Source organism: Salvia hispanica, chromosome 6 (genome assembly GCF_029641045.1).
Source record: "Salvia hispanica isolate PSC_SH4W2 chromosome 6, Shi_PSC_v1, whole genome shotgun sequence".
Taxonomy (NCBI): Eukaryota; Viridiplantae; Streptophyta; class Magnoliopsida; order Lamiales; family Lamiaceae; genus Salvia; species Salvia hispanica.
Genome location: NC_142697.1, coordinates 11,847,511 through 11,864,489, shown reverse-complemented (window position 1 = coordinate 11,864,489; position 16,979 = coordinate 11,847,511). Strand labels below are relative to the sequence as shown.

General features: G+C 36.7%; 2 protein-coding genes across 5 annotated transcripts; one reads left to right on the top strand and one right to left on the bottom strand.

The window, feature by feature from the left end:
* The first annotated feature begins 940 nt into the window (after positions 1 to 940).
* On the top strand, positions 941 to 3,262 carry MAT3 (methionine adenosyltransferase 3). The gene is made up of 2 exons (XM_048107137.2): positions 941 to 1,157; positions 1,806 to 3,262. Exon 2 carries the CDS (start codon positions 1,813 to 1,815, stop codon positions 2,983 to 2,985), a length of 1,173 nt encoding a protein of 390 aa, XP_047963094.1. The 5' UTR covers positions 941 to 1,157; positions 1,806 to 1,812; the 3' UTR covers positions 2,986 to 3,262.
* Positions 3,263 to 3,324: 62 nt separating this feature from the next.
* On the bottom strand, positions 3,325 to 10,697 carry LOC125207686 (bifunctional cytosolic FAD synthase/FAD diphosphatase-like). 4 transcript variants are annotated; one of them, XM_048107136.2, is made up of 17 exons: positions 10,538 to 10,697; positions 10,103 to 10,228; positions 9,973 to 10,018; positions 9,530 to 9,699; positions 9,131 to 9,242; positions 8,948 to 9,030; positions 8,230 to 8,289; positions 7,484 to 7,732; positions 6,513 to 6,609; positions 5,939 to 5,989; positions 5,713 to 5,793; positions 5,410 to 5,481; positions 4,729 to 4,791; positions 4,258 to 4,410; positions 3,978 to 4,035; positions 3,840 to 3,892; positions 3,325 to 3,769 (listed from the first exon to the last, which is right to left on the bottom strand). In XM_048107136.2, exons 2-17 carry the CDS (start codon positions 10,201 to 10,203, stop codon positions 3,692 to 3,694), a joined length of 1,527 nt encoding a protein of 508 aa, XP_047963093.1. In that variant the 5' UTR covers positions 10,204 to 10,228; positions 10,538 to 10,697; the 3' UTR covers positions 3,325 to 3,691. The 4 variants fall into 4 exon arrangements, with proteins under 4 accessions (XP_047963093.1, XP_047963091.1, XP_047963092.1 ...); XM_048107134.2 differs by having other exon boundaries at positions 9,131 to 9,248; positions 10,538 to 10,694; XM_048107135.2 differs by lacking the exon at positions 10,538 to 10,697 and adding an exon at positions 10,412 to 10,525 and having other exon boundaries at positions 9,131 to 9,248.
* Positions 10,698 to 16,979: the final 6,282 nt, after the last annotated feature.

Here is a 16,979-nt window from a genome sequence, read left to right as displayed (position 1 = left end):
TAGATATTGCAGTCTACCGTATTAGATATTGCAGTCGTGGTAAACTGCAATATTGTTGTGGTAAGACTGCAATGTTCAATGAACAGCACTGCAATCTGGTAACGTAAAATTAGAAATTTCCTATTTTACCCCTCCGTGTTTTTACACGTGGCAATATGACAAGCACACGATTTTCAGATCCAATGGCCTAAAATAGTGGTATGGTGTTACAATAAAGAGGGTTGTCATATTAACACATTCCTATATATATATATATATATATATAATTTTATTTTGTAATTTATGGACCTTGGAGCATTAACTGATTGGGCATTGCATAGTTATTTTTTTGGGGGCGAAGCAGTTATGAGGGTCATGGTCATCCTAATTCTAGAGAGAAACAATTTGCAATTGGATGCAATCGGATGTGATGATGAAATAAAAGGCAAGTTGCATTTAAAATTGGTAGTGACATTGCGCAATATCTACCTAGAAAATTGAAAAAACTAATTAATGTATAAGTAGGTGAGACAGTGAATATTTCTGGCAAACTATTAAATTATTGAACGAAGACGCATATACGTATACAATACATGAAAGTTTAATATTTAGGGTAGGTAAATTATCAAATTTTTGAACAAAGACACATATAGGCATATAGATACATACAAATTTATTAAAACAAAAAATTTTAATAAATTGTTTTACCATTAGCAATATGAAAATGGAAAAAGTAATGGTTATGCATTAATTCGAAACAAAAATTATTCTAGTCAAGATCCCACAATATTTTCTATTTTTATGATATTTCTTGATTTCCAATTCAACTTTAGTTGTCAACAACACCGCCACCAACCCAAGTACAATCCCTCATGCCCCTGGTACAACTCGCATATTACAGTATTTTCTGATATTTATGAATTTACAACTCACCTACCGACAGAATACAGCAGGCAACCGTCGATCGAGCCTCCGGCGTCAGCTGGCAACATCTTAATGGCCTCTAGGTGGACCCGGGTGGTGTATATTTTATTCTTTGAATTTTAATTAGCATGTCAGCGATTCCTTTGGATCCGGATCTATAAATACCCTTGCCTCATTTCAGTCTCTCACTGCGCTGCTTCTCTCATCCTTCTTCGTATCATTCTGCAGATCTCGGCCTCTTCTTTTGCCAGAAGGTATGCACAATGATTGCTTTTTTCTAATTACTGTGTTAGATTTGGCAATCATGCTTTGTTACTGTTGTAGATCTAGTGTTTCGCTTTCATTTTTGTGTTATACCGATCTCTGAATTTAATGCCTCTTTAATGTCGGCAGTTATATTGTTTTCGATGATGAATGTACTTTTCGTTTACTGAATCGAAGATTTTTAATTGCAATGGTGATGTTGGATGTTGATATTTGTACTGGATTGTTAGTTAGATTCAGATCTTGTTCGTCATTAAGAGAATGCTGTGGTTATCAGCTTAAGATCTGCGTTTTTTTTTCTGTACATAATTCGGAAGATTGTTTATTGATCCGTGATTAGGAAATTGTCTAGATCTGCTACATCTGCGTTTCAAAAGTTCTAAATGTTCCTATATATCAATTAGTCTGTACCATTTACTCCGGTAACTTAGGAGTTGGAAGAGAAATATAAGTTGATTCTACTATAGCTACTTGCTGTTTATTCATTTTGTGATAGTCAACTTAAATTCTGTTGCACCTTTATAGGGGTAGTTTTTTAGGTTGGCGCCTATATAGTTACTTAACTGTCATTTAAATTATTGAATTTTTTTGCATATGCTAGAATCTATAACTGACGTATCACTGATCCTGATTTGCAGATACGATATGGATACCTTCCTGTTCACCTCAGAGTCTGTCAATGAAGGACACCCCGATAAGCTCTGCGATCAAGTCTCCGATGCCATTCTTGATGCTTGCCTAGAGCAGGACCCTGAGAGCAAGGTTGCTTGTGAAACTTGCACGAAAACCAACATGGTCATGGTCTTTGGTGAGATCACAACCAAGGCTAAGGTTGACTATGAAAAGATAGTTCGTGATACTTGCAGAGGGATCGGGTTCATATCACCAGATGTTGGCCTCGATGCTGATAACTGCAAGGTCCTTGTCAACATTGAGCAACAGAGCCCTGATATTGCCCAAGGAGTTCACGGTCACCTCACTAAGAAACCTGAGGAGATTGGAGCTGGTGACCAAGGGCACATGTTTGGCTATGCCACTGATGAAACACCAGAGCTGATGCCGCTTACTCACGTCCTTGCGACCAAGCTCGGGGCCAAACTCACTGAAGTGAGGAAGAACAAGACTTGTGCTTGGTTGAGACCTGATGGCAAGACACAAGTTACTGTTGAGTACAGAAATGACGGAGGTGCCATGGTTCCTATTAGAGTTCACACAGTCCTCATCTCTACCCAGCATGATGAGACTGTTACAAATGATCAGATTGCAGCTGACTTGAAGGAGCATGTCATCAAGCCCGTGATTCCTGAACAGTATCTTGATGACAAGACCATCTTCCATCTCAACCCATCTGGCCGGTTCGTGATTGGTGGTCCCCATGGAGATGCTGGTCTTACTGGTAGGAAGATCATTATTGACACCTACGGTGGGTGGGGTGCTCATGGTGGAGGTGCTTTCTCCGGAAAAGATCCAACCAAGGTGGACAGGAGTGGTGCATACATTGTGAGGCAAGCAGCAAAGAGTATTGTGGCATCTGGTCTTGCCCGTAGATGCATTGTGCAAGTGTCGTATGCTATTGGAGTAGCAGAGCCACTGTCTGTGTTTGTTGATACATACAAGACGGGGACGATCCCTGACAAGGATATTCTGAGCCTTATCAAGGAGAACTTCGACTTCAGGCCAGGAATGATGGCCATCAACCTAGACTTGCTGAGAGGAGGAAACTTCAGGTACCAGAAGACTGCTGCTTACGGTCACTTTGGACGTGATGATCCTGACTTCACCTGGGAGACTGTCAAGGTCCTCAAGCCTAAAGCTTGAATTCTTTGAGCTCGTTGCTGCAGTCCAATAACAAGCTTGGATTGATATATCAAAGACTACGCCTATATTTTTCAGGACTCCCAGATGCAGTAGTAATGTTATTTTGTGTGTTTCAAATGTGGGAGCCTGCTCTATTTTTGAATTCATCGTTTCCTTTCTTTTTTGTTCAATTACCTTCCTCTGTTTTGTGCTAGCAAAACTTTCCTCTTAACCATTTTTATCAAGCCCGTTTCACATTCTGGATTGAATATTATACCAGTATACATTTTATGATTTATCAAGCCTTTTCCCTCAGAAATGAATATTATAGTAACATTGTGCAGTGTGCCTCTATTCAAATGCATGTTAACTAGAGGCTTTTATTGGATGCAATCAATCACAAACGGAGCAAATCTGAGATCAAATCCGGTGTTTTGGGCCAAAAACAATACTGCATCAGCAAAGATAAGTCGGGCGGGGTGCTTCATTTACAAACAAAACAGATACTGGGTCATTTCTTGGATCATTCTACTCCCTGGTCTTAAAATTTGTTTCCTTGTGATAGTACTGTGAGTCATTCGTCATATTCATATTTCAATTCCTTTCCCTTTCAATCAGGACTCCACTCCTTGTCCTCATCTAATCTGCTCGACATCTCTCCTTATAGTCCTTTACCACAATCTTGACAAATCGAAGCAGCTTTTCAAGCACTGAATAGCAATCCAGTTCAGTTGATTTCAGAAAAGGCGCCATGATGGAACTTCTTACGTAATGCTGCTATAGCAGCACTGCTTCTAGCTTCATCCTGCAAATCGTTCGACATGTTATGCAACCTCATTATACGTATGTTGTCGAAATATTGTAAACAGTCATACCTTTCCTTTGAAGGTAACGACTACAGGGCCGCTTCTTGATTCCCTATAGCCACCTTCACGTACCAATGAAACATGACATAATTATAGTTTGATGGAAGATCAGATCAACCAAGTGATCCATTATCATAATAATCTTACCAATGACTAGATCAGGAAACTCCATACAAATTTCCGACAGAGGTTCAGCAATTTCCACCTGCATCACGGATGATTACAATGTTGTACCATCAGACATAATTTAGGAAGATATCTTCTTCTAGTGGAAGATTATTAATTGTGTACTCATAATATTACTCAGATTCAACCACGAATGTAAGTTTATGACTTATGAACATGAAATTTGTCCATTGACTAAAATGCAAGGTTTGACAAACAGAAGAATAATAACATTATAAATAATAGGCCAATAGAGACTCACATCAGAAAGCGTCGTTGCGAGTCTCTTTGACACAAATGGTCCCGTCATTAGCAAATAGCCATGGGATCCCATTAATTCAATCAAGCAATCCCACTCCTGCTCCAGCTCTTTAACATTTGTTGCAGTAAGAATTATCACATTTTGGCACTTGATCTATAAAATAGAGTTGGAAACAGAATTATATGAGATCCATCTTCAGATACCCAAATAAAAACAAGTGAATTTCCAAGCAATAATGGGTTTACATGCTTAATAGTTACTAATCTCTAAAGTCTCCTCACATGATAGATAAACTAATATGTAAAACACATGAACTAACTGGCAGCTTAAACAAGCAAACACTATGTTATATGTATCAAATGAAAAGATTTTCCGTTGCTCTCATGAGGCAAATATCTTAAAGCAGTCAGCATTACGTCTCAAACACTCTTGTTATAAGGGCCAAAACTGCAGGAGATGAGATTAACTTACCAAAGGCACACTCAGATTTTCATGATGCAACAGCTCAGTGATTCCTTCAGGCAACTTAGCCATCTAGCGATTGGAAACAGAGTTAAACTGTGAAAATAGAAATTCAATATACTTATGATATGCGACATCAATGATTCACTGGAGTAACACCCTTTAGGGTGTATTGATTAAAAAAAAGGAGTAAGCCCCTTTTCTTATAAATCAATTCTCTGAAACATAAAACCTGCAAGAGAAGGTTTGATAGTTATTCACTAATGTGTATTCATCCTTGACTGGATTGTTTAAGCCTCTAAATTGGAATAGTGCCAAGTTCTTTAAATGCTCCAGTCCTAATCTCTGAGCCAAGGAAGTCATGCTTCACCTTCACATGTACTTTTGACCCTTCTTATCATTTACAGAAGATGATGTCCAGAATTAATTCCACTTCAGTTCACACCCACTTCTTATGCAAACCTAATAAATGAACTAAGATGTTATATCTTCAACGAGTAGATTGTGCTGACGGCTTTGTATGAGAAAAATTTTATTCTAGTTCAAGCAGGTTGTGATTAAGGTTTTCTTCCGAGTAAATTCACATTCATCCAGGTATAAATATGCTTATCCATATAGCCCCACTATTTGTAGCAATATTTCATCATGAAATGAAATCATTAACTCCACATACATTGCTCATTAAGTTACCTCATTCCTGTCAACTGTGCACTTTTCCCCTATAAGATGCTGTAGGCATTCTTCAAATTCTTTTTCAAGGGCCTTTGGAGAAAGAAGAGCAGTAATAAGCGTATGGGTATGTGAAGGTAACAGCCAATAAATAATTTCTACAAAGGTATGTAACTGACTCCTCACTTTTCATTATAAGATTAACTAAGACCCAGGTAAATAGGTCAGACAATTTATAAAATGAACTACTAATATTTTTCACAAGGAATAGAATTTTGAATCATTAACATAGGCTAAAAGATCCAGGCAACAGACAAGATATACCATGCGGACACCAAAAGCCTTGGCGACACCAGCTGCAGTAACATCAGATGGTAATGGACCAAAACCTCCATATATGAAAACCTGGGTTAGCAATACACCCTTATATCAGTTAGAGAAAGTCTCAAATCAAATTGAAATTAAATATGTTTAATTCTCAATCATATGTGTGTGCATACGCAGTTACGCACACATGTGAAGGGTAGACAGAGAGAGACATAAGGTATACCATATCAGTCATAGACTTTTGTCTCTCAACTTCATCCGCAACAGAATCAATCTGGAAGATGACCCAAAGTGAAGTTAAATGCATTACATGAATTTGAACAGAAAAAGAATCTCAACAAATCATAAGCTCTTATAAAGGAAAGGGCTGCAAACAAGCATGTCTTGCTCGAGAAAGAAGAAGATGAACTCAGAAATCATGCTAATGAATTTCCCAGCATTATGCAAGCACACAGAAGATGTTAAGAAAATTGCAATTTGTGCAAGGTGCAGGGGGGAATGTGCAAGGTGCAAGTGAAACCTACCAGTTTACATCTTAACTAAATGAGTTAAAACTCATATATTTACATAGCAGAGGCCTATAGCTCAACATATGATTCAGCAGAAGGATGTTAAGAAAATTGCAATTTGTGCAAGGTGCAGAGGGGAATGTGCAAGGTGCAAGTGAAACCTACCAGTTTATATCTTAACTAAATGAGTTAAAACTCATATATTTACATAGCAGAGGCCTATGGCTCAACATAGCAAAGAGCATGAACAAAGTAAAAAATAAGAGGCGTCATATTAGAAAAGTATACATCATTTCTGATAACAGCAACATGTGAAACAGCCCAGCCTATGGAATGAAGCTTCCTGGACAATATGGATCTCATTGGATCCTCAACTGTGCCAAACCTGAGCTATGGAAACAACACAAAAAACATTGTTTACAAAACAAAGAGAATCACATATTATAACCATATAGTACAATAACTAGATAGATAGGGTTAGACTTTAGAACTGTCTTTGGAGAATATAAAGTTTTTTTTTTGGTGAATGACAATGCTAACTATGAATTAGTAAATGACAAATGCTTGGACCTAACATAATTTCTAAGGCCCATTAAAAATTGTAACTTGCAAATTAAACACAAGTAAAATCCATCTGAAATTCTTTTCTTGGCATAACTTGCAAAGTAAACAGGCCCTAAAGATACCTTTCTATTGACAGAAATGTTTTCCCATACAGAAGCAAGATGGAGATCCTCTGCATTTAAATTTAAATTCTTCATGAAACAAGTGCCACTAGTTTATATAACTAGTTGTGTGTACAAATGCTGAATAAGGTGTGTTCAATCGATGCAACAGTCTCAGAAGGAGGAGGAAATGTTGGCATAATAAAACCTATTTGTGGATACATTACACTAAATGCTAATAGAAAAATCGAAATTCAACATGAATGAGTTATAACTAAACAACAATATATGGGGTCCATAACCAACTGCAGCAAAACTAATTTATCATGGGAAAATAAGAATAACACATGCGCACTTACATAAACACATCTACACAAGAACGACTGACTATTGAGCATACACAATGTAGAAAAACGATAGCCAAACAAATCTAATACTTACAAGCTAATAGACAAACACTAAATCAGGAAAAATAATTAATGCATTAAGCAAGAAGACATTCGACCACAATTTGAACTTTTGATCACATGCATCCCTACGGAGGCCAAGGCCGAAAAGAGTTTTCAAGATAGGAATGGACAACAAAGAACGTACAGGATTTCTTCACCCACAGCAATGACCGAGGCTGTAAACATGCTTTTCAAGAAATAACCCTCATTTTTCAAGCCGTTAACAGCAGCAGATGATGGCTGAGAAATGAAATTTTTAGCTCTCCCGGCTCTTTCCAATCTTCCATCAGAAAGCATATAAGCAGGTTTAAATTTATCTTCACTGCTGGTGGATTTGCTCAGGGACAACAGTGCATTAGGAACTGTGTTATGAATGCTACCAATTGAAGTGTAACTGGAGAAAAAGTTTTAGAAAAACAATTAGAACAATATCAAATGCATGAAAAGATAAAAATAATAAAAGAAAAGAAAATGAAAATAAAATACCACAAACAATTTTGAGAACATAGCAGAATACAGTAAATATAAAGACAAGACCAAAATCAAGGAGAGAACAACAAACACTACAAAGATATTAGATTTCAACGAATTATTCAAAAGATGCATGCTAGCTAAAAAAAACTACTCCCTCTGTCTGCCATTTAAAGACACGTTTTGACTTAGCACGGCTTTTAAGAAATTGTTTAACCTTATAAAGGAAATGAGTGAAAAAGTTAGTGGAATATGAGTCCCATTTTTATATATTATGATACCCATTTACTAAAAATGGAAAGGTACATGTGTCTTTAAATGGTGGACAACCGGAAACGGCAAAACATGTCCGGTTTTGACAGATGGAGGGAGTAGTATTCTTTGTACTTGAGATTCAAAGACCTACAGGCAATAAATTACCCTTGATCATAGAGACTGCAGTACGAGACCTTGCAAGTCAAGAGAAATTCCCAAACATCTCTGCAAAACAATTAGTTAAAGATTAGACATACACTTTAGGTAACAGACAACAAGAAGTTGTTCATCCTACAATGAAACAAGTTCTAAATTTCTGGCATGATATTGGGTAGCTTCCTCCCAAAATGAACAAGTAGCCAATAACTTCGAAATGATAATTAAACTTAATCAAGCCATGCATTCTAAGTAATATAAACCACTAAGCACCTTTACCTAGATTCTCTATTTGTCCTAGTTTTGTGTACATGTATGTGTGTATCAGTTTGGATTAATGATAACAGTTTAATAAAAACACCATTATATGCAACAATGTTGTATGATAAAAATCTATTATAGCTTAAGAACAGTTTAATATACAAGTTTCTTTATGTTTCTAGATAACTGACTTACGATTAAAGAAACATTCATACTTTTTGAATCCTCTAAAAACAAGGATAAATAAAAAGAGCATACTCTAATCACCAGGTACATCTATTTTTATCTGAACTGAAGAAGTATTGAGTTGAAAGATATCAGCAAATGTTTTGAAACCTTGTCACTGTATGATGCAAGAATCTTCCACTAACTCATAGATCTTTTTAACTATATCATTCAGAAAAAGAAAATAAATACATACTAAACAATTACAAAACTTGATACAACTTCAAAATAGAGAACCAACCTGTAAGACCAATCCAGGATGGGATTCACTCTCATGAATGGTGGCCAACCAGGTGAGCTAGGGGAGAACTGCTCTTGCCCTACCTAAAGATTATGGTCAAATTAATCTTTAAAAATTCCGTTCTCTCATTCAAACTAATAATGCATAGTCAACATCCATGCAAGGAGAAAGTTGAACACATACTGCAGTAGGATCACCAATTCGAACACCAAGAAAAAAAGCTCTAATGGGCTTAGCTTTCAAAAGAGCTTCCAGGCCAGACTTGAAATCTGAGCGGACAATGTCCATTTGCAATCTGAAACTATCAAGGTTGGAAAGAAAGTGTATAAATAATAAAAGGATAATATCATTAGAGGATGCAAAATAGGAGTGTTGCACCTATCATCTATTTGCAAGAGAATAGAAAGAAATATATCATGCTGTATCATGCATATTTATACATTTTACTTTACTTTCATAATAACGGAAAGAAAGGAAGAAGAATGCAGAGCTTCACGCAAAGAAACAAAGGAGAAAAAATTGTCAAAATATAGAGGTACATGGATATAAGTTAAAGGAGAGAGAGAGAGAGAGAGAGCTTACATAGAAGCTGTTTCATAAGTGAATGAATTGATTTCAGGGAAAACAGTTGGGCTCTCAAAATAAATTGTCCTTATTGGCAATGTGGTTTCAGCATCTCCATGATCCCCAAAGGACAGCTTCCTCCCAGCCATATGCAAATAATAGCCAGCCCTAAGAAGGTGCAGCAAAACCTATAGAAAAAGAGAACTATATGCTATTATATATGTGTAACATTCATGATAATAGACGTCTTAAGGTTGCATTTATGTGGAAGAATTTGGGGAAAGTACTTCAATTGACTACATATCATTGCAACTTAACACAATCACTTGAGAAATATTTGAACTGAGAATTATGGATTGTAAATGAATTATAAAAATAATCATTGAAGTGACTTTACTGGATTCCATCACTCCCTCCAAATACAGCCTAGGAATTTATTAGGGGGAAAAAGTGTTACTTACAGTTGAATCTTTCCCTCCATTGAAGCTCAAGGCAACCTCTTCAACACTGTCAATGAAAATATTCAGCATTATATCTACTAAGAAAGTAGAATTGTGATGTGGTGGAGTATCATGGGGAATGGGAGCATACGAGTACAGTGCAAGAGCCCTTTGGATAACATAGATGGCATTGTTATACTTTGTCTTCAACCTTCTATCATCGCATTCATTAATTGCTCTATCAATCTCCATCTTTGACTTATATGATTGAACCACTCTGAATTCAAGTGCCAAAATTAGTAAGTAACATTCTGATTATTCTATTCCGGCGTAACTTAATTCGCCTTCACAATCGGAAAAATTATGCAACCGTAACAATACACATAAGCATTCTTAAGGAACTCACTCAATCATCATACCATTTCAAGGGTTTAACAATGAAAAAACAGAAGCTGCTTACAAAAATTGTAAAAAATGAAAATTCAGCTGAACAAACACCAAAACCAATCTGCAGAAATGATTAGCTCTGAAACGCGAAACGTGAAGGAGATTTTATGTTTGAAGGGGCTTAGGAGTGCGGCATTACCTTCAGAGAAATTGGAGGGCTCTGAAACATACGTTGTGATTGTTTCTATGCCGTTTATTTGGTTTCGTATGGATAAAATCCCAAAAATTATTTTATACACAAAATGCCAAAACTATCATTGTAGCTGATCATGCATCAAACTTCCCGCTGAAGAAAATACTGTTATTGTGAAATTGAAGTAGAGCATCTATTATGTGTGAACACTTGGAAACGATATATACTACCTTTTGTCACAAAATCTATACATATATAAGAGGGGAGTTTTGAGGGAAATTTAAGTAAATTAGAGATGTTTTTAGGGTAATTTAGGTAGCTGAGAATTGTTAATGCCATTAATACACGACTCTATCAATATTGTGACAATAATGTTACAAAGACTGAACCTCAAATGACTCTCCACTAATACGACTCCATCAATAATTAAGAAATTAAGATAGTAATAGTAACGATTAAAATTTAATTAGGATAATTAAACACTATTAATACATTTAATATCCAGAATTTATGCAAAGTTTATTATGAGATGCGTGGGTTACTTGGAATACAATGTGCCGAATTGCTATCATTTAATTTTCCTATTTAAGAAATTTTTGTAAACATTAGACAAATTTCATTGGGTTTGATGATATTTACAAAAATATCATTTTTATATATTAATTTTAAATGAAATGTGAGTGGAATTAGTTAGTGGAAGGTGAGACTATATTACCATTTATGGTAAAAGTGAACCGAGACTCTTATTCGCGGACGAACTAAAATGGAAAAACGAGACTCTTATTCGCGGACGAAGGGAGTAATTTATAAAAATGACATTGTATTCAAAGAGTCATATTCCGACCGAGAAGAATGCCAAAAAACACTAAATTTCTATAAATTGGACCATTTGGAGCAGTGAAATTCACTCACTCACCATGTTTCACATAGGTTTACAAGGATAGAAACTCTCCATTTCGTAGGAACTATAAATATTGGTATTTGGTATCTAAAAATTCACTCACTCACTACTTTATTTTTCATGGATAGGCGTCTGATGTTCCAGTTGCTCGAGTTCTTGCAAGAGGAAGGGTCGAAGGCGAAGAGTGAGCTTCTCAACCACACAAATTCTCTACCGAAATGAAGATATTCTTAAGGGTGTGTATTATTTTTTTGTGTGTTTGTAGAATATATCCGGCAGACAAAATACAAAGAGAGCAACGGTTTTCACCAACAAAGAATAATAAAGAGAAGAGAAGGGCTGCTTATGTAATGTTGAAGGTGGTTCCGAGAGCTAAATTATAGGGATATTTTCCTTTTTGAAATTAAAATTTTATATATGTAATGTATAGGACGGTTTTAGAGCTAGATTATAGATTTATAGGGATATTTTTTTTTAATAACAAATTGTATACACATATAATATTGGAAACGGTTTTTTATGACAAGATATTTTAATTTTTTATTTTTATATATTTCTTATTCCACATACATTTCTTATTGGAAGTAATACTATGCAGTATTTTAGGGAATAGAAGCATTTTCGGCCAAACCTAGCAATTAATGCATTTATAGTGTCGCCATGATTGTTGGAACAAATTTATTTATTATATATACATTTTTCAATCAAGGCATAACATATGAAGCCGTGTAATCTTATTGAAATTAATTGACTATATTTTTCGTAAGATCATAGAGTTCAATTGACTCTATTATTATTTTATTTTTGAATTACGGGTAATTTACATAAGAAAGTTGTTTAAATCCGGAAAATATCCATGCCCTTGAATTTATCATGTCACACTAATAATATTGTCATTTTGTAATTTATTCTTAAAACATATTATTATATACCCAAACTTTGGATGACTCAATCTCAGTAATTAATAACTAATCCGAAATTTTAAAATTTTAAAATTAATTTTGGGCGTCTCGCTTTAGGAGTCCCGGTTGAGATAAATTAATAAAAAATACTTATAAAGTGTTAAAAGTGGGTCCCAACATCCACTACAACAAATTAAAAAGTGTTAAAAGTGGGTCCCAACAACCACTATAACATTTATTCATTGGACACTCAATTAAAAGTGGGTCCCAACATCCACTACAATATTTATTTATTACACACTCAAACACTTTTTTCTTAAAACATGTGCCCGACTCAACCGGGACTCCTAAAGCGGGACGGAGGGAGTATTTAATAGAGATAAATCATTTGCTATCTATCCAACTATGGAATTCAAATATGTATTCTTTAAAATTTAATCACAAATTATAAAATCGTATTAATGAATTCATTTAATAATTAGAAATTATAGTACTAATTTAAAAGGATAAAATACAAAATAAGCATGTGTCTAATAATAAATTAACTCATAATATTAAATTAATCTAGATTTTGAAAAGAATGCGGAGTTAGAAGTTTTAAATGGTGATAATATTTTTAAACATATAATATTATACTACTCTCTCCGTTCCATAGTAGTGGAATTATTTTGTCATTTTGGTACGTTCCATAGTAATGGATTCGTTTCCTTTTTTTAGTAAAAAGTGAACCCATTTCTAAAATTAACAATTTTCATGTAATGATATTGTTTATAATTTTAGTTAATTAAATTACATTCTAAAATTAATATTTTTAATTAATTTTAGACCGTGCATAGCACGGGTGTAATACTAGTTCGTTTAAAACTTAAGCCTGAAAATATATAGATTATTTTATGAAGGCTAAATCTATTTTTATATTGTAAGAGCATCCACAATAGGGTGGACACTTTGGCTGGACACTTTTACGTTTTTTGTCCATAGCCACTTTTTATTTGTCCACGGCCACACAAAAAAAAGTTTCCGCAACAATAGTGGACACTTTTTTTAGCCACATTTCACTTTATTTTATTTGTTGTATATTTTAATTCAATTACAATTAAAATTATCGGACTAAAAATAATTAGATAAAAACGGCTAATAAAACAAATTAAAATTGAAAACTAAATTTTCGTCGGATTAAAGTAAGGGAAAAATTACAACGAAAATTTGATCTACGGAAAATCACACATGTTCTTCACACTACGCCGCCTCTCCTACGTGCCCAGACCTCTTCAATCAAATCGACCTGGAGTTGGTCATGTGCTGTGCTCCTGCGTATATCAGCGAAACGTTGGATCAGATATTCATTAGTACGTGGTACACCCATATGGTATCGGCGCGGAGGCAACGCCGTGACTTGTACTTGCACCATCTTTCGGTGCCCAACGTTCTGCAGCAAATCCTTCATCTTCTATTATCATATTGTGCAATATGATACATGCTACCATAATATTCGCGACATCATCTTCGTGCCAAACTCGTGTCGGGCAGCGTATAATGTCCCATCGCGCTTGGAGCACACCAAAAGCTCGCTCAACATCTTTCCTAGCGGCCTCTTGTTTTCACGCAAAATATTGTCTCCTCGCTCCAGCCGGTTAGCGCAGTGTCTTGACGAATACGGGCCAACGAGGGTATATTCCATCTGCCAAATAGTATCCCCTGCGATACTGCGTGCCGTTTGCTACGAAACTGATCTCTGGACCCTCTCCCCGACACTCATCATTGAAGAGAGGCGACGACTGCAGAACGTTGATGTCGTTGTTCAAACCTGCAACACCGAAATACGCATGCCAGATCCGCAAACGGTAGTCAGCAACGGCTTCCAGTATCATCGAAGGATGTTTGCTTTTGAAACCAGTAGTGAACTGGCCTTTCCACGCCACCGGGCAGTTTTTCCACTCCTAATGCATGCAATCAATGCTGCCCAACATCCCTGGGAAACTGTGCACCGCACCGTGCATATCTAGCAGTCTCTGGCACTCATTAGGGGTTGGCTTTCGTAGGAACTCCGGACCAAAGACTTCCCGCATGCCCTTACTGCCGGAGCACCTCCAAACTAGTCGTCTCACCCATCTGTAGGTATTCGTCGAACATATCAGCCGGTCCGGCATAGGCAAGCTGCCTTATTGCAGAGGTGCATTTCTGAAAAGTAGATAGTCCGATCCGGCCAGTGCAATCACTCCGGAGGTTGAAGCAACCGTACCGGTCCGCCAATGTCGTCGCTATATGGGTGAAGAGTGCTCGCGACATTCTGAAACGCCGACGGAAAATCTCAGCTGGGTAACGGGGGTTAGCGCTAAAGTAGTCTGCCATAAGCCGCTCAGCTACTCCGACATGGTCTCGTGGTATTGTCCGCCGCCACCTCATCCTCCTCGTCAGCTTCCCTCTGCACCTCTTGAATCAAAGAATCTCATGCTTCATTCCACAAATCATCCATAACAATGGAAATCCACAAATTTTTAGAGATAGAAAAATTGGATAGAAAGTAAAATGGGTGTGAAGATGTGTGTGGAGAGAAGATGAAAATGGGAGGAATATTTATAATAAAAACAATTTAAAATTCGAAATTAAAAAAAAAAAGGAAACCGGCGACCGCCGTCGCGGCCGCCGCGTTTCTCTCCCCTCCGGCTCGTCCTCGGCGCTTTCGGGGCGAAATCCCTTCCGCCCCCAAAAAATCGTCCGCCTCCGGGGCGGACGCGTCCGCCACAGTAGCCCGCCGCGGCTTAGCCGCGATCGGGGCGGCCGCCGCGCCGCCCCTATAGTGGATGCTCTAATATAGTTATAGATGGAATAATTTGATGTGCATAAATTCATTTGTTCTATAGTTTCATTCGAATAGAAATGAGTATGGTTCCAACTTCCACTAGAAGAATTGCTGCCAAATGATCAACGGGTTAATGAAGCTGATGATAATGGAGCATATAAATGTTGTTGAACCATCATCGGGATTGAATCGGAATCGGGAACGGGATCAAATTGCACGAGCTAATGCACATCACGATGAAGAGAATAATGGAATAAAAGAGAGTGTATTTATCAAAATCTATTTAATTGAGTTACTAAGCAATGCAATGGGAAATGAAACATGAAAAGTGAATAGTCGTCACGAGAGTGTCATGTTTATGTCTTTAAATTGTACTAGAAGGTTTGAAGAAGTGGGCATACTCTCTCAATTTTCTTCTACTTTTCTCCAATAATTCTTCATCCTTTGAGAAGAATTAGAGTTTGAGCCTCAAGAATTGTTGAAGAATCAAGTCTCTACTTTGTTTCTACCGTTCGTTTTGACAAAAAGGTACCTATATATTAATCTTTCTTCTTTCTAACCGATTAATCGGTATTCTTGAACCCTCATGCATCTAGATTGAGTGAAAGTGGGATAGATGGTATGGGAAGTGCATGTGCGTGTGTACTGTAACAGCCCGGATTTCTAGGGTATAATAAATACGGCGACTGCTACCAAAACGGACTCAAAAGCAATAAAAGCATAGACTAGGGTTTCATTTAAAGAGATTTGACCAAGGTATTAAACGAACTATCAAAGCAATAAGTCAACGGTTTAACCTAGAAAATCAATGAAGAATAGATACCATAAACTATGATCAAAAATCAAGGGGTCGACATAAATTCAACAAAAAAAAACCCACAACATGTCTCGATCTTCTAATTTCAAAGGAACAAGTCCAAAATATCTAAATAATACTAATAAGTTTCAAAAATTCAGCGGAAGCAACCAAGAGAAAGTGCAGCTATGTATGAAGACACAACTACACTCGAAGTTCAAAATATCCATCTTATTTTATTAATGTGCTCAACACCCGCCACCGCTCATCGCCGTTCAACCTGCACATAAGGAAAACACATGCAGGGCTGAGTATTTTGAAATACCTAGTGAACTCGTTGCCAAAATATTTTATTAGTTATGCCACCCTTACCATAGTAAACTCGAGTTTTACAATTATCAAAAATAAATATCATCGAGTATCACAAAAATATTTTCATAGACTGGCCAGTTAAACAACTCCCCACTTTTCTCATCAATTTCCACAATCACAACATTTCCATGGTGCGACGAAAGTGTGGCCACACTTTTCGCCCACGAGACCGGCCGACTAGCAAGGACGGCTCCCGATCCCACCGTGTACACTAGCCTGGTAGGGTTTGCGGCTCTACTCAGGCCCGAATTCGTTTATACATATCCATAGCCCTATAGCCCAATGGAGCGAACTCTCAAACTGGGCATCAGGCGCACATCATCATCACAAATAATCACAGGCATGGCATAACAGTTCAAACCACCCTTATCTCTCCACATTTATAAATTTGCAACATAAAAGAGTTTAAGAATAAAGTCCACCTCGACTGCTTAGATTTCAAGTACGTTTCTCTCTTTCGTTATCCGGCTTCGCAACCAAGGTTTCACCTTTTAATCACATAGGTATATATCACGAATCAGTTTCAACATCAACTCCTAAATCATGCATGTCTCAACGCTTCCCCTTTTTCCCACCGATCCGGTTTACATTTATCGTTCAAAACCAAGGCATGTTCATCATATAAGTTTATACACTCAACAATCTTAGATCTAACATCAACTTATGTCATACAT

Bases quoted from the DNA above. Each gene is read 5' to 3' on its own strand.
- LOC125207686 (XM_048107134.2), bottom strand. From the start codon at position 10,203: ATGGAGATTGATAGAGCAATTAATGAATGCGATGATAGAAGGTTGAAG. The intron at 9,700-9,972 runs GTAAGTAACACT...CTTTTTCTATAG, and splicing joins ATGGAGGGAAAGATTCAACT to GTTTTGCTGCACCTTCTTAG. The intron at 9,031-9,130 runs GTATGTGTTCAA...CATAATCTTTAG, and splicing joins GAATTGGTGATCCTACTGCA to GTAGGGCAAGAGCAGTTCTC.
- MAT3 (XM_048107137.2), top strand. From the start codon at position 1,813: ATGGATACCTTCCTGTTCACCTCAGAGTCTGTCAATGAAGGACACCCC.